General features: G+C 46.7%; 1 protein-coding gene across 1 annotated transcript in view; it reads left to right on the plus strand.

Moving 5' to 3' along the window:
* Window positions 1–22,669, plus strand: part of LOC8036695 (transcription factor collier) — a 181,847-nt gene that overhangs the window by 131,383 nt on the left and 27,795 nt on the right. The window contains exons 8-10 of the mRNA XM_042287107.1: window positions 17,220–17,301; window positions 17,382–17,499; window positions 21,706–21,848. Coding sequence (XP_042143041.1) covers window positions 17,220–17,301; window positions 17,382–17,499; window positions 21,706–21,848 — 343 coding nt within the window. The remainder of the gene's footprint in view (window positions 1–17,219; window positions 17,302–17,381; window positions 17,500–21,705; window positions 21,849–22,669) is intronic.

Here is a 22,669-nt window from a genome sequence, read left to right on the forward strand (position 1 = left end):
GCCTTACAGAATTCGAAATGACTCGATTATAAAACGGTGTCATCTGCGTATTGAAAGATCTTACACTATTTCACTACCTGAGAGAGGACATAGATATTAAAAAGAAGAGATGAGAGCACAGATCCCTGATGAACGCCGGATTGAAGACATTTCAGCACTGCGTTTTCCAGATATCGAAACTAGCTGCGTTTCGTTTGACAGAAGCAATGTGTAAAAGAAACCCCTAAAGCCTAAGCTGAAGAGTTCACTCATAAAAATCTATATTACACGGAGTCAAAAGCTCTGGAAACATCCAGGAAAAGCGCACACTTGATTGTTCTCGAAGGCAGTGTTCAGCCAGATAGGGGGAAAATAAAATTAATCATCTTCAGCGTCCCCCCCCCCCCCCCAAAAAAAAGCCCATCGGTCTTCTGCTAGGTGCTCAAACACACACAAACACACACAAAATAATCCTTAAACACATTTAGTCAAAAATACTATTTCTAAGCAAAAAAAATAGATAATGATGTTATGAGTTAAGCACAAAATAATTTAATTGGCGGCGGCATATTGTAAATGATAAATAATGTCAATGTAATGATCGATCAATCGAGAAATTGGCAAAGTGTTTCAAGTCGGGCGAGCATTAGAACAAATGAAATATCCATAACTAAGCGGAACGGGATATGAAAGTTAACTTTGCTAAGGAGCTGAGAAGATCGGCACCACGTTTGCTGCCGTACAAAAGTACAAAGTCACGAACAGCTCTCCTGTAGACAGAAGTATAGGAAAAACCTTTTTGCCATAGTTATAGACAAGTTCCTAGTTATAACAAAGTTCATAGTTCTAATAAAATTGATAGTTATTATAAAGTTCAGAGTTGTAATAAAGTTCATAGTTCTGATACAAGACTCTTTCAAGGCGCCCATCGCCAAAATATTTAAAGAACTACTTTCTTAACATTTTCTACGCCCATGACCTGTTTCTTAGATAATGCACTTCATGTGAAAGAAGTAAATTGGAGTAGTGACCTCACTAAAGTTTGAGTCACTACCCAAATAGAAGAGACGTGATTTCTAAAAATCGAAGCACTATTCACACGTACGATAAAATCTTTCATACTGAATGTGTCATTCCCTCAAAATTGTAAATTTAGATATCCGTCACCACAACAATAGCACTTTTGTTTTCTTAGGAGTACGTAAAAAATATCTTATTTACACCATATAATAACAGGAAGACACGATCTTGAAATACATCACAGTCTACTATAAGGCTATGAGCGATATTAGAAAATAAACGTCTCCAGCGAAAGGTAGCAGTTGAAACCTCTTGACGCAAACGTTATGCAGCGTGTTTTTTATGCTTTACAGATTTGTTTTAAAACAACCATGAAAGCTACGCTAACGTTGTTTGTGCAGGTTAGTTATACGGACAGGGGAACATAATACAAAGGGTTAATCGTCACTATAAGCTAAATAATTATCACAATGTTGTTAATTAACTTTTTAATTAGTAAAGATGAACAAATGGTTGCAACTACAAACTTGCTGAGCGTCATCGAAAACCTCTGCATCAATAATGTTTGGAAGGACTTGATGCGCATGGGAAGCGCGGTGGTGCGCTAGTTACCACTCCTGCAACAGACACAAGCCTAGAGGTGCAAAACTGCTCTTGCGCGGATAGTCCGTCTTTTATCACCTGCGTTTTCATACCGCTAGCCTTGCGCCTGTTGCATGAATAGTAATTTTAGCACGCTACCCCGCTTGCCACGCGCTCACAGTATTTCCAAAATAAGAAGTAGTGGATTTTGATTACGCTGAGCAATTTTCTAACTGGTACCATTTGTTTATTTTCACTAAATAAAATATAATCAACAAATCTTAGTTAATTGTCAGACTTATCGAGATGATTAGCTCTCTATAGTATGTTCCACTGGCCCTATAATACGACGTACAGACCAAATTAGTGTAACTTTCACTTTTTTTTGTTCTTTTTTATATATAAACAAAATGGTAAAGCCTAAAATAACGCCCTGTATAATATCATTTAAGAAGATAAACAGCTGAGACTAGAAGCTCCGCCTTCAGCGCGAGCTCGCTAGCTTCCTCAGTGCTTTGGTCGCGCGTGCCAGCGCGTTCACACTTGTGTTAGCAAGGGCAGAAAGCTCGGGCCGAAGGCGGAGCTTCTAGTCTCGGTTTATGGGTGAACGGAGTATAGGTTGGACCCTTAAGCCGGGGTCCCACTGCTTATACATCATACAATAGGCATTCTACATAGAGATTCGAACGCGAGTCACCGCGAGGTCCGTGCTTCGAATGCCGCCTGGCAATGAATTCAAGGAGAAAACTTGGGCACGCGGCATTCGAACCACGGATATTGTGGTGACTCGTGTTTGCAGACTGTCTTTTGTATGATGTGTGAGCAGCTGTCACCCCGTCTTTAAGGAAACACCGGATGCTGGAATGAAAATTTTAGATTAACCTTAAGGAACCCGAACATAGCTGCTCGAGCAAAATTACAGATAATAGTCGCTAAGCTTTTACATATTCTCAACAAAATATATACAAAAACAATTTACACAGGTGTTTTGAGAACCGCTTTTGTCATATCAAGGTATATTGTATTTACTTCTCTTTTCTTCGTAACAAATGATGCAAAGTATTCTAAAAAAACGTACACAAATTAGTCTCTCGAAAGAGCGACCACTCGAGAAACCATGGTACAAAAGTGGTAATTTTTGCCGGATATAAATATATATATATATATATATATATATATATATATATATATATATATATATAACGGGCATGGTGGGTATAAAGGCGTGGGTATAAAACTGAGAAGAAAAAAACCCTTAGTGAAAAACAGCAACAACGGACGATTTAATCTTCGACGTTTCGGCCGGAGTCCGGCCCTCGTCAGGAGGCCGGTTATCTCAGTTATATATATATATATATATATATATATATATATATATATATATATATATATATATATATATATATATATATATATATATATATAAAATGGCATCCACGTCCGTATAAAAATCTCGAAAACCTTATAAACTTGAAACAGAAAACGGCGATAATGATAATATGTGACACTGTAGGCATCACTTTTTTTCTTTTTTTTTTTTTTTTATAGGAACAATCGCCATTTTTTGCCATTTCGAAACAATCGTCGTTTTCAAAGCTACGGAAAAGTGCTTCAACTAACTGAAAGATTTAAAATATAAGTTTCGAAATGGGAATGAACAGTTCACTAAATCCTTTGATAATAAAACTTGGTATGCCATCAACATCACCAAAAAAAAACAAAAAAACTTCCGTATCAGTTTTTGTTTTCGTGCAATTTTGTTATGTCGTGCTCACACAGAGCACAAAACGTATTGAGTTTATCTGATCGACCCCAGGCTCATTAGACTCGCTAAAATAGTAAGCCAAAATACCTGCATTTTATAAGCGGAGAGTGATAACCATCGGCGCTATCTGAACCATCACGCCAAACAGATACTTGAACTACCTTCAGATGTATGCTGTTTCACAAACTGCCAACATATTTTTGGTGGACGATTCAGGTGCCATTCTACATTATCAGGATGTAGGCACTTTTCACGCTTACATCATTTTTTTTTTTTTCGCTGAAGCGAAAAAAATATTATCTAAAATTAGGACTGTTTTTCTTTCTTTTTTTCCCCGCAAAAATTGAAAAAAAGGAAGTTTGCTAATATTTTTTGTTTAAAAAATAAGGCCGGGAAAAGTAAACTAATGCGGTATGTGCGAGGGGGTTATGTGGTTAGTCGTATAACTCCTGCGGTCCTGACCCCGTACCGCAGCGCGAGCGGAATTTAGTTTTTCGGCGCCTAATAACTCTTGTGTCACATTTTGACAGCGAGAAACATATCTCTTTGAAATGCCAAGTGAAAGAGTTAATTACATGATTTTAGGTAATTAGATGACTAATTATCGCATGACACTCGCACCCAAACATTTGCCGCGGTTGGAAACCTTATCCGCAAATAATTAGTCCCTATTTAGAGTGCCCTTCTTTTAAAAGATCTTCAGTCGTATGTAAAACGTTGTATATCCAGTACTGGAACCTATTGCGAACGTGTTTCAGTGGTAATCTAGAGTCGCCCTTCTGCTTTAGGAGCTATTCTGAAACACGTGCTTGTATTTTGGGTCCACCTGTCTAAATGTCGGAATTCCTCCTAAATCAAAACGGGTCTCGAGACTTTCATATTAGCTTATTATGTTTTTTTTTTTTTTTTTTTTTTTTAGTTTATCTTGTCACGTACGTGTTGTATACAGGCACTTTGCAAAAAAAGTTGTGTTTGTCGGAGTTCAGTCTGTCTTTAAGCTATCGGTAACTACATACTACAGAAAAAAAAAAAACTGGCCAGTGCACATAATACAGCCGCATACTGTCCCCGCCTTACCCAAATAAAACCCAGAAAATATCGTTTTCGTTAACCATAGACTAAGAACAGGCCACACGTCTACTTTCCCACAGCACTCGGAGGACCAAAGTCTGATATATCTAGTGATAAAGTGCAGCGATAAAAACCCGTTCACACACTTCCGTTTGCTTACGAAAGATTTTTCACGGCCTCTCATGACAAGAGAACACAATGTTCTCTCATCGTATAAGGTGACCCTAGAGCTGCATTTCACTAGTGCGAAGGTTTTGCGGTATTCGTGAAATCAAATGTACGTGCGATCAATGAAAAATGGTCGTTTGCAACATTGACAAAAGTTTTTCGATCCAAAAAAAGAAAAAAAAGGAGAATCCTCGAAAAAACAATTCTACGAAACTGTTCAGTGTTCCGTGGCTGCCCGAGAGATGGCGCCAGTATGTCGTCTCGGCTCCCTACTCTCTGCCCTCGTCGTAAGAGGGTTTAAGAGGTTTTAAGGCACACCGTTGTAAGCAGTTACAAGTTTGTGAGCCAGTAAAAATAAAAATCCAGTAAAAAAAAAATTAAGGAAAGCTCGCTGCACCTTTGCATTAAATGCATTAACACCAAGAAAACGTTATAGCCTAAACGCAAAGTCTGCGATGGCTGATACTGGGTATTGCGTCTGACTTCTCCCGTCACGCTGTTGATGTTTGCAAGTTACATCCCTATAGGTCGCCTCGTTTTGCGCCACGCTTTCTCATTAAATCGCATTGCTTCTACCTCGGAGTATTTTGCAAAAAAGCAGATACGCGAGCTTTTTTTTTTTTTTTTTGGCGGTGCATAATTTATTGTTTAGTATTACTTTTTTGTTTTAATCAAGGCCCCCGACATACCCATGGTTACCGGCGGGCTACGCTCTCGATCGGCGAAATCGAAGGGGAGAGGAAGACCAATGTCATTTCCGGCTAGACATCGCATCTGAGAATATATGCTCGAACATGCCATGCCTTGTATGCTAATACCATATAAGCTCGAGTTGCACCGGAGAGCTAAGAATCGAAAAAATGCTTGCGCAGTTCTCTGGCCTTCGGGCTTGCAAGCAGTACCTCGGCCCTGATCAGAAGTCGTCCCCACGGGGGCCCGGCGAGCGTGCACACCGGTGCGTGGCCGACGGCGATGGCGAGAGCTTTCGCACGGCGCCCGTAAATCGACGGCCTTCCGGTGGCAGTACGTCAGCCACGTCCGGGCTGCCCCCACTTCGTTACCCGCGCTTCCGGGGAGACAACGAGCCATCGCCAGGGACGGCCGGTTCGACCAGCGCTCCGCCGGGCTTCGGAGACACGCCGCTCGAGATGGATGGAGCCCAATTATACCGGTCCGATCGGCCCGACGTCGCGTGGCACGTGTCGCGAGCACGCGCTGTCGAGTGGCCGAGCTCGCTGGCGACCACGACGACGCTCGATGGAGCCCAAGCGCGGGCCCCGCTCTATTTGTAGGAAGGCGGCAGGTGCCGGGGCCGAGGCGACCGGGGAGGCCGGGGAGAGCGCATCGCGGCCCCCTCGGGGAGCTTGCGGGAGCGTGCAGCCTGCAGCGAGGGCCCCGAGGGACGGCCCGATGGAATGGCTCCTGGTTCCCCGGGGGACCGCGCGCTAGACCGACGCATCCGACCCCCTCGGAATCCTCCCTTCGCTCGACGCAGCGGCGCTCTCGCGGAATGGCGGTTGGTCGGACTGCTGGGCGCTGCTCGCTCGGAAGCGGCCCCGACGTCGGGAGTAGCGACGCTGTCCCCGGGGACGCCGACGCTGACCAATGGACGGGCGCGTGGCTCGTCCGACTGTGGACCGCGGGCTTCGATTGAGCGGCGGCCGTGCTCGCTGCCGACCGCCGGGACGCCCGCGGGCCCTTGCTCCGACAGATACTCTCCGCAGGGCCCGCAGAAGCCGGCGTCAACAGCGCGGGACCACGCCGCAGCTCTTGTTTATCATGCAAATCGCCGAGCCGCCGCGCTCCCGTGGAAAGTGCGCCGACGAGCCCATTTTCGGCCACGAGGCGCCTTCCAAAGTGCGGTAATTATTTCCGCCCGCGTCCGTCGGAACGTGTAAAAATGGATGCCCTTTGCATGACAATGCCAGCGGCACCAGCGGCTTCTGTGGCGGAGATGGTTCCAGGTCCCGGGGGCTTTGCGCAAGCCCAAAAACCCTCCCCGCGGCCCGAAAGAGCGCTCCCTCTCTCCCTCCGCCCAATCCCCACCGGGCCTCGAGACCGCCGAGGACAAGCAGAAAGGGCCCGTCGGTTCTTTGATTCTCGCTCTTTCGCGTCTGTTTTCTTCTCGAAACCCCATAATTCGTTGGAAATTCGTTCGAGCGCGCGCGGTACCCGCTTCGAAACGTGAGCGAATGAGAAATGTTTCCGTCTCCTCGACTTCGTCGCTCAGGATTTTCGGGGCTCTGCGAGCGACGCCTAGAACGGAATCCGCTGCTGGCAGCTGCCCGCTCCAGCTCGCTCGGTGCACGATGCGCCCGACTCTTCGGAGAACGCGCCCGTCATTCCTCGGCGGCGCGCTCGGTTCATCCAATTATTCAGTTAACCTTCGCGCGTCGCACATCGACCTGGATACACGCCGGGAGCGGCTGCCGCTATCCTCCGTTCCCCTCACAATTGACTGTAGCGAACGGGTCATCCCAGACACCGCTCCACCATTCTCGCTGCCACAGCGAAGACTGTTTTGTTAGGTCGAAACGTATTTCCGGACTTGTCACGATTGGCTATCCCAAGGTTTTCATTATGGGAAAGCGGACGCTTCAGATTTCTTTCGAGGGCGCCGGGCGCAGTTCATGCGCGCAGAAAGCTCCGACAGTGTGTGAGGCCTCTGAGAATCAGCCGCGACGAATGCGTAGGGCTCCTTGTCATGATATCGCGCGTTGGCCGCCGATAACTTGGGCGGTAACAAATGTAGACAATATATAGCGTACGGAGGCGACATATCATCCTGAGAGCGGTAGACACACGTTTTACAATTCAGACAAGGCGTATCTCTCGACTTGGAAATGTCGCCGCCAAATCTATAAGGGAGCCGCTTCGCCTAATTTGAAATTATGCTCTGCTGCGAAGGACCGCGTGGACTCGTAGTATTTATTTGTTGTCTACGCGGGCGTTCGCCGATGCATATAACGGGTGTCTGACTTTAATTCGAACAGATTTGTTTAAATATGGGGTGAGAGTTAGACCAGTGCCGTTTTCACCCTGTATTTATCAGGCTCGGAGGACATTAGATGAGGGGATAATAGTCAGGGTAAGTTGACTAATTCACTAAACTTTGCTAATTAATTTTTTTCATTATTTGGTTTAAGGCCATGTTGCGATTGCACTGTTGACGGCAATACCTACTGGAGGCCAGACCAATTCAAATATTTTCCGAAAAGGTAATGATGTTTTAAAACGTAACCAATCAATTTTCGCCATTTCCTTCCTCGCCTGATTTAAAAATGGTGCACAAAAAGAGCACCACGAGCCCTGACCAAAATGACGTTTGGAAGAGTGACGCAGTCGCTTTAGTCACGTGTCGTCGGCTCACCGACCAAGGACATGCTACCGAGATAGTGACGACATGATTGAAACGACGGTGTCACTCCTCCAAACTTCATTTTGGTCAGGGCTTGCGGCGCTCTTTTTGAGCGCAACTTTTAAATTGGGCGGAAAAAGAAACGCGAAAATCGCTCGATGAATTTCTAAAAATCAATTACATTTTTTTAAATTGGTCTGGCCTCCAATAGTCATTGCCATCAATTCCACAATTGTAACATGACCCCTACGACCGATAATAAAAAAGTTAATGGAAGTGTTTCGGTTATTTAGCAAACTTATAATAACGATTATCCGCTCGACTAATGTCCGCCGAGCCTTATGCATGAATACATGGCGAGGACGGCACTCCGTCTGACCCTCATGCCTCTTTTTTTTTTTTTTTAATTTGTTCGATTTAAAATGAAACACCCTGTATAATCGAAATGCCTTTAGCACAGTTCACGAGATGGCTCCGCGTTACTCGGAGTGCCGCGCAGGTCTTCCGACGAGCCTGCCACTTCGCCACGATCCTTGACCCGTGCGTTCCGGCAGATGCCCTGCTTCCTTCGGGTGTCGCGTTCGAAGGGACATCCTGGTCTCGCTGCGCGGTCAACGCCGAGGTCGGATGCCGCTCCGCAGGCGAGCCCACCCCTGCGGCCCCCGAGCCCGCGGGAACGAAGACCCCGAAGGGTGCCCCGCGCGTCGACCGTCGCCAGCCGCCATCGCGGCATCAGCGGCAACAGCAGCGCCTGTCCCGATCGGCCGACCAAAAATGAATATGCAACCGGTGCCACTCGGCGCATCCAGTCATACATAATGAACAAGTTCTCTCCGCCATTAGCCGCGAGCACGATGCACCCCGAACGCGCGCCGCGGCTCTGGCAAGCCGGTGGGAGTCATGCATGTTTCATGAGTGTCGACGCGTCGGCTGCTCGGCCGCGCCGCTGCCTCCTGGGCACGGGAGGGCGGCTGCCCCACGCCGCCGGCCGACCCGGCGGGGAGACGCCGGGCTCCGCGGGCTCCCTCGATGGACGCCTGGTGCGTCAACTGGCCCGGAAAAAGGAAGCGTTACCGTCCGTGGAGCGAGCTCAGCGAACGGCAGAGATGCGCGGAAAACGGTTTCATCCAGATGACGCATACAGGGTCACTGAGTACGGCGTTTCTCATCGTGCTCGGGGATCCTGCACTGCAGTCTACGTTCAGGTGGGACGAGTGAGGCTGACATCAAAGATTCCCCAAGCGTGTCGTGTTCTGACCATTGATACGCGTTCAAATGATGGGTTTCTTTCGTTCCACTCGAATCAAAGTGTCCATTCGTCAAAATCAATCTACGAACCCACGAGCACTTTAGTATATTTAACATCGATTATCTCAAATCTGCCCAAGTATACCTGTAAACTTCGGCGAAAAAGAGGCATATTATATTTTATTCTCCGCGGCATCATTTGTTCAATTCAATCAAGAAAAAACTGTTAACATATTTGATTAAAAATTTAATAAACACTATGAAATCACTCTAAGAAAGTTTAAATGTTGTCGAATCTCGTATCCAAGGCTCATAGCTGCCAGATAATACTGGAATCGGAAGTAAGGTTTAGAAGTAACGGTAACGCTATTTCCTTATTCTTGAAGAACCGTTCCAAATCTCAAAACACATTAATTTTTTAACGATCTAACGTGTAATGTTCTTTTGTTACTCATTTTCGGTAACGGGCTCAATACTCATTCATAAGAACCACGGGCTGTCTTTCCCGAAATCGTTCTCCAAAGTTGTGATCTGTGCTTTATTCTGCACAAAGGAAACGTCCCTCTTAGTGTTATACTTTGGATATATTCACACAAAAAGTGTTTATGGGCTGGATTTCATGCGAAAAGCGTTACACTCGAATGGGACAAAAAAAAAAAAAAAAACGTTGAACACAGGCCAAAAGAACATAAAGGATACACTGTCTATAGTAGACAATACATGAGAAGAATAAAAATACAAGCAATGTTTACTTGTAACTAATTATACGTACTCGTAGCTAGGCGCAATTAATTCCAACAAGCCAGATTCGCCAAACAGCTCAGTATGAATCAAACCCCGGACACTGCGAAAGAAAGCGCAAACAGCAGGACCAAGTGGGACTCGTGGGAGCCTGCGTGAACAGGCGACGGTCGGCGTGTGCAGCTGCCTACCAATTCACAAAGCGTGGCTCCCTACGCGATCCCACAACGTCACGGCGCAGGTCACAACGCACGTACGGATAGAGCAGGGGGCGTATATAACGTCACGACTTGGCACATCAGCCAATCGATAGGTTAGCGGGTGCGATAAACTTCCTCCCCTCGTGATTACTTCAGTTATCGCGATGGGCTCCTCGCAAACCAGGAGGGACTCAAAGCGTTAGACGCTCTCTCAGAAGAAGCAGGACCCAAATACTTTTCTAGGAGAATACATTCTACTTGGCTCGAAAGCATTAGACAGCGTGCCTTCAGCACCAAATTCTTCCCGAACGACTTGGAAACCTCCGGTCCGGGAGTACGCATGCCAATGGCGCTGTCCACGCTTCTGCACTTTCGCGCTGGCCCAAGAGAGACGCGCTCCCGTAAACGCACCGAGATACCGGATGCGCCGAAACAGCAGAGACGGCTGTCTCCGCTGTCTTGGCAGGTTTCCACAACAATATATGGCGCGAGCCACCCGTCACAATTCAAAAGCCCAGAGGCTGCGCGCGTTCCGCCGCTCATACGCAAAAGCTGTCGGCATCAAGGCCATTGGATTTTCGCAAAGTAAGGTGTATTCCCTCGTAAAGTGTTTGCATACTCCCGTTGAAACTTCCTGTTAAATCATTCTCCTCAGATACCTCACTATACTGAATACATTTAAGCTTGTCTTAATAATTCTGATAAACGCGATGAGCACGTGAGTGTGTCGGGTGTGCAACGCATTCAAAACCATCTAACGCTCCCTCTAACCAAATACTATCTTGCCATAGCTCGTTCATAATGCACGCGCGACACGTTCTGTGCTAGTCGGATTTATCAGAATGATCTTGACAAGTTTAAATGATATTTATGCATAAGTGTTATCACTTAATCGGCAGTCGACCAACTACTCTAAATCACCATGATTGACACTCCGAATGCTGCGGAGGGAAGAGATGAGCAAGCCTTGCACATAAACAGTGCGCGTTCGAGCGAACGCACACCACTGTCAGAAGTCTGTGAGCGCATATTGAATCGGGGTGCACTGGGAGCACCAGTCCATGGATTTCGCGTTATGAGCGGAGCTAATGAGCAAGACGATAGGTAAGATCTGCTCACTTGTAGGAGAGCAATTTCAGAGGCAAAACGGGTAGACGCCTTTTTGCCACTAAAACGGCCCGACGATTAGTGTACGTTACATTTCGTCCTTCTCATTAACTAAGGGAATTAATGGAAGATTACTGTTAGTGTTCCAAGTGGAGCGAAATGCAGTATACAGTGTTTTTTTTTTTTTTTTAGGGCCAGAATAATAAAAAAACTTAACTTTTTAGAGGGGCACTAAAAAATGGAACAAAATTGGTTATATACACCAACTCATGTTTACAAACAAACCGGAGGGCCCCTAGCGGACGCTACCGGCGCCGCGCATGCGCGACGGAGTGTGGGCGAGAAGCTCGCCGTCGCCCGTAAACAAACCATTGAAATGCGATGTTGTCGGCGTCGGTGTGAGTCCCCCTGCCCTTTTTCGCGTTCGAATTGTTAATTCTACGACTTCCTGGCAATATCTGACTACTTGAGCGGCCTCAGCGAAATTACCGAGGCTCATTACACAGCAAAACGTCGCGTAAAAGTCGTGACATGCGGTGTTTCATTCCGCGTGGACGCCACAGAATGGACGCTAAAGCCTGATTCGCATGATAAGATTTCGCTCGATATTTTCAGTCGCGACGTCGCTCAAGCTGCAAAAGCGTGAACCGTAGCTGAAATGGCCGACGTCGATACTGAAAATCGCAAGCAGGATCGGACCAAGTGAATCAGGCGTAATAAGTCGGTAATGGCCACTGGTAACAATGATCAACATCTCCTTGTATGTACTGTTTACATCAAGGCTGCTTACCAACCTTCAAACTTAAGTCTTTTGAGGCTGCAGTTGCTTCATATCGCAAGTACCGGGTCAACATTTGGTCTATACGGACTGGTTTCGTCTAAAAGAGCAGATGACAAGCAGAAACGTTTGAAAGAGCAGACGACACTTCGAACGATCAGGCGGCCCTTTAAAGTTGAAGGCGCACTGAACGTAGTCCGCAGGTGATCCGTACAACTTGACGGTTTTCCAGAGTTCATGTTGGAACAGAACAAAAAAATCTGATGACCACAAGTATCCGTGAATTCAACCCAAAGTGCTTCCCGCCCTAGCAATCGTGGTCCGACGGCGTCTAGCTTTTTCTTTTCGCGGCACATATTCACGTCCTCGGACGAACCGAGCACATAAAAACTGACTTCAAACCTTTCTCGACTCTTTTGGTACAGCCATAGTCGCGGCATTTTGACGAGAAGTCAAGTTTCTGTCTGATTCCTTTCAAAAGAACGCAGGAATAGACGTCTCACATGGGGACTTTCGCCCACAGCCCCAGACCGGAAGTGCGCCCGACGCGCCACCACCGTGCCGTGACGTAACAGAGATGAGTTCGTGTATACGTAGCTAATTGACTAAAACGTGTTCCCTAACGTGTCTAAATTTTAAATTTTTGTGGTATAGTGTAATTGCAAAATTGATGCTGGACCTCCTCATAGTTTAGCCATGACGGGGAAGAGAAATGTCGTAAGATGGCCTCAAACCGAAAGTACTCCACCGAAAGGAGTCAATAGGGAGTTTTAGTAGACCGTGTTTCTCCCTCCGATAACCCTCCGCAACGAGAAAAACCGCCACTGCGCCTGCGTGCCGGTGGCCTTGGCTGTAGAGTTCCGGGTAGCGGAGGGGCTTAGCGGAGGGGAATACACGGTCTACTAAAACTCCCTAGTGACTTCGAACCTTCTGCTCTGCGCCGGCTCCGCAACTCATGTGTCCACGTTATAGGTCACGTGAACAGTGCGATGCAATTAGAGCAGAGAGGAAGGATTGACATCACAGACGAGCTTCGGCGAGTTAGTTTCTGTTCTGAACCGTTTACATGGATGACATATCTTGCCCCGGGACGCCCGCTACAAATTATGTAATAAACCTTTTACATTACGGCCAGACTATAAGGAGGTTAAGCGTCAATTTCCCAGCTACATCGTGCTTCTACAAACTGAAATTTTGAATAAAGAAGTAAGTAAAAACCTTCTAGTTATTTGGCTAATCAATTTCGCCACTTGTCTAGTAACCCCCATGTCGTCCATCGTCGTCGCAGGAATAAAAATAAACCTAACGCAAGTTAAACAATAAAAAAACCATCAACAACAACATGTTAACATTGTTAGAGAGTGTAAATCAAATAAATAATTTTGGTAACACAGAGCATGTCATTCGAGCTCTATGAAAGTGGTACTTTCTTGGAGCTTTTTCTCTATTTCTTGTGGTGCAAACCACACAACGGTCGGCCTCATAAAGATAGAGCATATGCTCAACGACCTTCGCCACGACTTACGAAGCGAGAAGCGCGCAGTCTATGATGTTACGGGTGATGTGTAGTCGACGCTCGTGTGGCTTTCGAGATCAGGGTTTTCAGATCGGGGAGCGCGCGTGGGCACGAAGCAATTGAGATGAGTGCCCGCCGGACTAGGGATTAAAGTGCGAGGAGCAATAGCCGGGATTGTGCCGACGCCTCTACCATGGGTACGCTCTGGCGTTCACCAGAACGGGAATCTCTTTTGGCAGTGTTCTTCAGCAAGAGTGCCTCAAACTTAATCGCATGCAATCTACTTAAGTCTGGCACGCATTTATGTATACAAAATATGTCCTCTTTCTTTTCAACGGCTACAGAGTCACAGGTTTTGTCTCCCATATTAAGCGGACCTCCTTGCTAATATTGTTTTAATTATGTTTACTCGGTTGAGAGCTGTATTTTGATAAATCGATCGCTCTTCATATCGCGTATGAATGTGTCAAACTATGTAATGTAGACTGACACGAGGCATCGCCTCTCGAAAAAAAAAAAACACGAGAAACACCTGACTTCTTATTGGTTTTGTTGATACAACCTCACAAATTCTTCGTTTGAAAATCGTATTGGGTAATGAATCTGCCTTTACTTAGTGAGCCATGTTGTTTTTGTTTTGTTTTTTACTTCTTAGTTTTTCTGTTTTCTTTAAAACAAATGTCTTCACGTTGGACTTTCTGGCCAGAACGTGGGGGGTCAATCACTGCGATGCTCGGCCTGCAAACGCCTAAGCCGAAGGACTGTTCAGAGTTCCAAACCTGGACTTCCCAGCTGAGGGAGTCGAATGCTCACGGGCCCCCGGGCAGCGGAAGCGCTCCAGCCGCACTGGCTTTCAAAGCGTCGCCGGATCGCGACGATTGGATTTCCGCATGCTCGATGGGAACGGGCAAAAGTTGGGGAATTCGGGAATTTGCGTGCACTGCGACTGCGAAGGCATCCATTTATGACCACGGACCCTGCACTTTAGTATATAGAAATAAAATCAATCTAATACACGCACCGACGATATCAGCGCGAACCAATCAATGATCACCTATGAACTACACACGATGCCATGGAGCCCTCAGTAAGTATGTCGTGTGTGGAGCTTTATTGGTCGTTGCTAGCTTCCGGGCACAGCGAGGCTGCACCAAACCCGGATTGAGATAGGCACGAAACATGGTCGTGGTTGAGCACCCGCTGTGTGCACGGCCAACACCACCTAGAATAATTAAAGCCTGTGCGCTGGAATATTAACGTAATCACAGTGAGTTCAAACGGAGGCACAGACTGGACACGAGTGTTACGTCAGTGCTCGGCTGGGCCTCGTGTCCATTGAATGCGTCGAAGGACGCTCGGCATCCGGCTCGGGTCCAGTTGCCAAGTTGGCACCGTCCGGCTGTGATGATGTTCCATCGAGGAAGAGTGGGGCGTTCGGAGGCCTTCGTTACTGTAGATGGGGTGGGCACGGCCGGGGAATTAAAGAAGCTTGACGAATAAGTCTCGCGAGCTCGCGAGACTACGGAAGCCTTCTGCACCGGTTGTGTTCCGGAATCGCGGTTCGCCCTCAACGTATCGTACGGGCGGGTGGTGCCGGTAGCGCCGGTAAGATGCCCGATAGAAGGTCCTGGTGGGGTAACAACAAGTGTTCTACCATAATCATAAAAAAAAAAAAACCACCGACGATGGAGTTGTCCAACCAAGCTGCACGTGGAAGCCTCAATCATTTTCTTTCGAACGAGTCCTCGTACTAACCTTTGCTTTTGCTTTCTTTTTAGTTCAATCTGCACGCGAAAATCAACAAATTCTAGCGTTTGTAAAGCGCGTATTTATAATAGGGGCATGATTCGCCCCACTAGTGTAGGCTTCATAGCCTCGTATGTTCCGGTAGCAGATCGCCGGTACGCCGGTACGCGTATACGGTAGCGTCGCGCATGAGCAGTAGCGATGACCCCGCACCCGAACTTTACCGATATCGTACCAGTGTCGTACCTGGAGTTTGCTAAAACTCTTTGATGTAAAGAAACATTGTTACCGTTACTTACAAAACTGACGAACATTACTTTTGCGTTACTTGCAACTTCAGCGTTATTTGACAGCGATAAGCCGCGGAAACGAAAGTCAGCAACAGTTGAACTTTTAGAGTGAATTTATAGCGTTTATTGTAATATTGGTATCAAATATGTATAATATTTTTTTTCTTAATCAAGTTTGAGAAATGATTCCGAGAAGAAAAAAACAATACGGCCCGCAAGTTCGACTGTTCCTTGCGCAGCTCGTGCGTCTGTTTACCGCTTTCTGATTGTCGTACTCCTGCTTCTATTCCGATGCGACGCATTTTGGAACACTTGCTCGCCGTAAGTTTACAGAATGTGAATGGTTTTGTTCTTAAGCTAAAACAAAAACAATATTAAACAAAAAAGTAACGCGTAACGGAATTTGATAGACGATACCATAAAACAGTAATAAAAATACTTTACTTGTTAGTCATTTATTCACCTAATGAGTATGCTAGTGAGTTACTCCAAAAGGGGACGCGTTACAAGTGACGTGGTTATAGTAACGCGTTACTTCCAACACTGCCTCTTCCTGACGCGATACGGAACGCTCCGGCGAGAAGTCGGGCGAGACCCGCAGTCACGTACTCGCGTCCTGCTCGGTGGAGGGAAGCAAGCGGGTCCCACAACATTAGCTCAGAAAACTATGTGGAATGTTTTTAGATGAGATGGGAACCTGCACGGAAAATACAGTTACCAAACGTCTTATTATGTTTAGATTCATATAGTAAGACTGAAGCATTTTAATTGCATTAGGCCACAACAAAAGTCGTTGGCTGGTCTCAGGAGGCCCGACCGAGGGGAAGTAGACAGATTGATAAGAAAAGTATGTTTATTGGTGTTAAGTTTGATAGAAGACTTTAAGGACGTCGACGAAAAATGCTCCTAGAGTTCCCACAGCCGTGTCTTATCAGTTTATTAAGAAAGGAAGGTTTACGCAGTACAAGTCGGTCCACTTCAACGATTAATCTACGCAGTGATTTCGGCAGCAATTTGTTTGCCTTAATTTCGGTAGGACGAACTCTGGAAAGCTTTTGCCTAGATAATAGTTGTCGGAATGCTAACATCTGCTATGTTGTAGTTTTAAGACGAGCAACACATTTCTTATTGGAGTGGGCCAGCAAAGGCGAATATTTGAAATTTTTTAAAGTTTATATAAGTAATTTTCTAATAGTTACTTTACGCTCCCTACCTGACGTCCGCCGCTGTCGATAACGTAATTCTGATGGAATTCATTTCTTTATTTCAGGTTGTTTTTTATTTTTTTTTTGTACTACAGACAACAATATGAAAGAGAAAAAACTTTTTTTTTTTTTTTTGACGTGCCTACGAATTTTGGAACATGTTATGCTTCCGCCGAGGACTAGAACGGACAGTATAGATCCCAAACCCGCTGTTTGATAGGTTCAGGTTTAACGAAGGTTGTGGAGCTGTGAAACTAGAAAGAAGAAAGATTAACTGTTCCCTTTCTTATTACCGATAGTACATCTTTCTGGTTGGTAAAACAGCCGGTATATAAAGCGATATATTATGCAGAAAAGCTTTACGGCAAACGCCCAGATAGCTCCTCAGTGTTTCAAGAGTGTTGTCATCGCCTGAGAGTATGGTGTCTCATTCTTTTCTTGGCAGGTTTTTCCTCAAGTTTTTCCTCAAGTGCAACCAGAATTGCCTGAAGAACGCCGGCAACCCACGAGACATGCGCCGGTTTCAGGCAGGTAGCCTCTCCCGAGCGCCTCTACGACCCCGCTTTGGAAAAGCGCGGCTGTCAGCGCGCTCGCCGTCTCCGCACAGGTGGTCATCTCGAGCCAGGTGAACGTCGAAGGCCCCCTGCTGGCTGTGTCGGACAACATGTTCGTGCACAACAACTCCAAGCACGGTCGGAGAGCCAAGCGTCTGGACCCGACTGAAGGTGAGTTGTGGCTCGCTTATTTCATGCTGATAGGCAGATGAGCACCCGGGGCGTGCTGGTCAAGGTCTGCCATCTACAGCCTGTGACCTCGGCACACGCAAAGAGGCACAGATGCCTAGACTTGTACGAGTTATTCGGAGATCGTTACTTTCAGCAGTAATCAAGTAGAGACCTCAATTATTTTTTTACGAACGGGAACGAGTAGCTCCTTTTTGCGACATAGGAGTGACGTAGAAAATGGAACGCTGCGGTGTTCTAATATGGGAGGTCTGCCTTGTAAACCCCTCCAAAGATCTACAGTTTGGCCACGATTACACGTGGTCTTGAAGTGAAGGCATGTGCAGAAGCAACGAAAACACTATTACTTTCGCTGCTGATTGCTTCAAGAAGAAGAATTGTTGTTTTCTACGGACGTAGGCTGGCAAAAACAAATGTGGACAACTAACCGTTAGAAGGAAACACAAATATCAGACAACTCTTGGGCTCGTGCTGGTCTTAGGGAGCGACATTAATGGCCGCCGCACGATTGTCTTTTCATTCTTCTTTTTGTTTTATTTCTTCATTAATCGTCTTTGGTTATTTACGAGACTTAATAGCTCCAGTACCTCTGAAAATATTCTCCAAGAAATTATGGCTTGTACGGGCGTGTACGTCTGTTTCATAGAGGTTCGGCGGCATGATTTTGGTCGAGAGTATCTTCAAGCATTGTAATGCAGAGCTCTGCACACCTGTTGATTATTTGCGGGCACCTGCAGGTATCTGTAATCCCCCTGACTGATTCGGGTGAATGCTAGGAAAATTCTGCGGAGAGTGGACCACGTGCGGAGGGTTTACTGCGGAATCAGGCTAAATGATACATACACGAGGCAGGTAGACGTAGAGAAAGTAATTACAAAAAGGGTATTTAGTCCAGAGTCCAGGCGAATTCGGCTAGCAGGACACTCCGCGTCGGAAATTTGGGGAAAATGGTCTTAAAGAAGTGAGTGTCGAAGAAATAGAAGTGGAATAGTGTGTTGATGATGCTTGTAGGTTCTGAGTATATATATGGCTGGTTTTCACGTGGAGATTTTATGCAATAGAAAGGTGCAGGCATGTACTGAAATGCGTCCAGCACACCTTAAGTAAGCTTTACTGAACTTTTTCGATGCTCAAGTCTGCAGTTTCGGAGCTCAAAACTGCCGCTCATCACTCGCGGCTCCAGGACAACTGTATTGTTGGTTTCATTATTTTTTAGGAAAAATAAGTTGTAATTCCGAAAAGTTTCTTGAGTTGAACTTTCCGCCTTCCTTCCCCCTACCTCTACTTCTCTCCCGGGGCTGTAGCCCCTTTTAGATGACGATTAACTTTAATAACATTATTTATTTCCAATGGTTATGATGGAGAGCCAAAAAAGAAAAAAAAGATGCAATAGGCAGCTTGACTGGTCCTCGGGCACCTTACTTTGGCCAACAGCAAGCATGCGAAAAATATAAGGAGACAACTTATACAGTAGAAACATCGCACATCTACGGTTTTTATGCGTACAAAGTGAGGTTCACCTAAATACAAGACGTGAAATTAAAATATTAATTTCATACAAAAATATAAGCGCTTGTCCTTAAAAGTTAAGCTGTTAAAATTAATATTATCAATGCAGACTATTTAGCCAACGTGGGAGTGGGAAATCTAACATTTGATAGCCATAATTTGTTCACTGCGTGACCATCCTCCATTTTTCTACGTGCAAGTCTTTCTATTGGGTGATTCAAGGAGCGGCCAGGCTCTTTAAACCGACCGCAAAATTCGGTTTCTTAACCTATCGCGCTACGACTTTGTACAGCGTTGTCCACAAATGTTTTCTTTTTCTTTTTTTTTTTGTAAAATTTGCAAAGAGTGGGGGGGGGGGGGGGGGGAACTTACCTGAGGAAAAAGTAAAGAAAGAAAAACGCTTAGCTCCTATGGAAACGCAGCGAAGCCACCGTTCTTCAAACAATACGGCGCCGCTTCGCACGGGAGACAAGAGATGGCGCAAGCGGTCGCGACGCCAACTGCCGCCAACAAACGAGCATAGGGAGCCTAGAGCCGGCGTCTTCAGCAGACGAAATCTTCGACTCAAAAGCGGCGCGAGCTTTTTTCATGTCAGTTGCCAATGCATTATTTTATCATCCTTACTAATAAAACAGATCGATTAAACACATAATCGATTAAAAAAATGGTTTGTCGGGTTATTTTGACTGTTCTTTTTTCGGGGTACCTATGTTGTCTGCTCTGCAGTCCCTTGTTGTTACCGAGCCTGTTTTTGGTTCTGCGACCGCCGCCGCTTGCGGAACGCGCGCCGCTTTTGAGTCGAAAAGATCGTCTGCTAAAGACGCCGACTCTCGGCTACGGTGCCTGGATGGAACGCGTCTCCGACTGGTATGTTTACCGGGTCCAAAAAAGTGGTCCCTCGATTTCCGCCTGATGACGTCATAGAAGTGTCATGCTGTCGCCGGTCACGAACCTGGCGGCGTCCCAACAGCTGTGGTGTTTGTGGCAGACGCCTGTTCTGCTGCAGGTCGCTCTCCATTGCGGCAGCCCACGGAAGCTAAAGCAGCCGGAAGTTGGGACGCCGTGACGACAGCGACACTCGCGTTCGCTCGCGCTTTTCGCCAGCATTTCTACGACCAACCGCCAGTATCACGACATGCAGCAGCATGGCACTCCGGCTTCTGAGACGTCATTTGTTGCAACTATGGGACCACTTTTGATGTATGGGCGGGATAGGACGCTAAACACACCATTCGGAGACGCGCTCCAGGCACCTTACCTCGGCGCCGTGTGCTCGATCGTTGGCGGCATTCGTTGCGCCAACTCTTGTCTCCCGTGCGTTAGATAACAGTCATAAATTATCAGTAAGCCGTAATTAAACTTTTGGACGCGTATGGTTTTTATTCCACGGTTCTACAATTTTTTTTTTTTTTTGCATTGAATTATATGGGCCACAATCACAAAATTGACAATTCTTGCTTTTTTTGACAAAAGGTCCTAATGTTCCCAAGGAAATTTAATTGCGTGGGTATCATACAATGCAGATCAACAAGAATTTTGATTTTTTTAATTCTTTTTACTTTTTATTCCCCGGAATGCTCTTAGAAAGTTGGCCATGTACGTCCTTCTTGTCTCGTATAACTTTCTTCCTGCAAAACATATTGTCTCAAGGCTAAACACTGGTTTCGATACAATTACGTAAAAGGCGAATGCTTCGTTTGTACAGCCATACTGAAGCAAAATGTTGTTCAAACCTAAAATTAAAAAAAAAAATTGCTGGTTGGATGAGAGTTTATTAACAAACAAAGCGCCACATGAATATAAAGTTGACGGATGTGTGTCGGATACGGATATCGAATTAACTGTCCGCACTGGGCTCCGCTCGCATGCTTTCCGGTACCGTTCGCCTTCAAGCTGAGAGAAGAAGCTCCGCCTTCAGCGCGAGCTTTCTGCCCTCGGTAACACAAGTGTGAACGCGCAGGCACGCGCAACCAAAGCACTGCAAACGCCAGCGAGCTCGCGCTGAAGGCGAACGGAGGATAGCTGTGTCTCGCACGGTTGTACGGACAGGCCTGGAGCTCTGCCATGGCTCTTTCAGAAGACCGGAGTTCGCACGGAAGCGGCATGGGCTCGCCCGTGCCGCCGCCGCCTGACCACGCCGCGCGCAGTCTCGGACGACGCTCCGGCACCGCGTCAACGGCGTCCGCGTGTGTCTGCGTGGCCGCACTCCCCGCAGGAGCGTCCCAAGGGGCAGGCCCAGAAATCGATGCCGACTGCAAGCTGGCCGCTGTCGTCGCGTCACCTCGGGCGCCGCGCGGCGCTCTGGCCGGACATCGCGTCGTGTGTGCTTGCGGCGGCTCCGAGCCCTGGGCCCGCGACGGGGGCGCCTAATCGCAGGCGGCGACATCGGCGGCCCGCCAAATCCCGCGCCCGCTGAAGCCGCGTAATTGCCCGGACCCCGAAGGCGCCCTAATCTCGAACGAAAATCCTATTAGGGCTCTTGTTGGCGGCGCGCACAACAGGTTGAAAAGCAGCGCGGATTGGTCGCTTTGGCCCTAATCAGGGGTTTTGAGGGGGCTCTCGGGCGCTCCCGAGCTTCCCGGTCGCGTCGGCGGGCAGCGGTGAGCGCCGGGAGAGTCGTTTTACAGACGGACCCGGTGGACGAGGACGTGAATGCGTCGCCTTCCATGTGTCGTGCAGTGCCGTTCGCGGCAACGCCGTGCATCAAAGCCATCAGCCCCAGCGAAGGCTGGACCACGGGTGGCTCTACGGTCATCATCGTCGGGGACAACTTCTTCGACGGTCTTCAGGTGGTCTTCGGCACCATGCTTGTCTGGAGCGAGGTGAGTGTGCCGGCACCGGTGTCCCCCTTCTCTGCCGTACATTGGACGTTATGACCACGTTCGTCGTACTGCTGCTGACGAACGCTGAGGTCTTGTTCTTTCCAGAAGATATTAAGTAGACTTGAACATACGCAAGTACATGCGCTCAACATTGCCCTGGAGTCAAACGACTCGGGAAGAAGTTACACGGCTTTATCTTCTCACGTCGTTGGTCTTTTACCAGATGCATAACTAGGGCACTGCAATGCTACTAAAAAAGAAAAAAAGCCGTTTATTTTTAGAAAAGCTCCTTCTTTAGTACAAAAACATATAATATGTTTTGTGTGTACATTATATACCAGGGCTGCTTTTACGTCTCAAAGTGTGCACTTAGCATCCTTTACTACATCGACGTCTCCATCAACACACCATGTCAACATCGTCATCCTTTTATTTTTGTGCCCATTAACAAAACAGGTAAACATTCTCTAGGTCACAAATGTAAAGAAACGCTACGAACAAACACTATAGCCTAACGCCTTATGTGCGATTTTGATACCATTCTAGTTTTAAAAAGAAAGCAAATAGAAATAGACTATTAAACACTAACGAACTTCCCATGTCTTCTTGGAACGCTAAAAAGTTATAGTACATGCAAGTTGAAATTATAGTTCTTGCACTCTAAAAAATGCTCGTGCATCTACTCTACTAGTTGGCCTGGCAGAGATCCCCACATCATCAGATAAAGATCGTATACCTATCGTATGCGAAACACGGCGATCTTGGTGGTGTGGAATGCACATTACGGAAGCACTATGGAAGCTTTAACATATAGGAAGTAT

Source organism: Ixodes scapularis, unplaced genomic scaffold (genome assembly GCF_016920785.2).
Source record: "Ixodes scapularis isolate PalLabHiFi unplaced genomic scaffold, ASM1692078v2 PGA_scaffold9__187_contigs__length_104089568, whole genome shotgun sequence".
Classification (NCBI taxonomy): Eukaryota; Metazoa; Arthropoda; class Arachnida; order Ixodida; family Ixodidae; genus Ixodes; species Ixodes scapularis.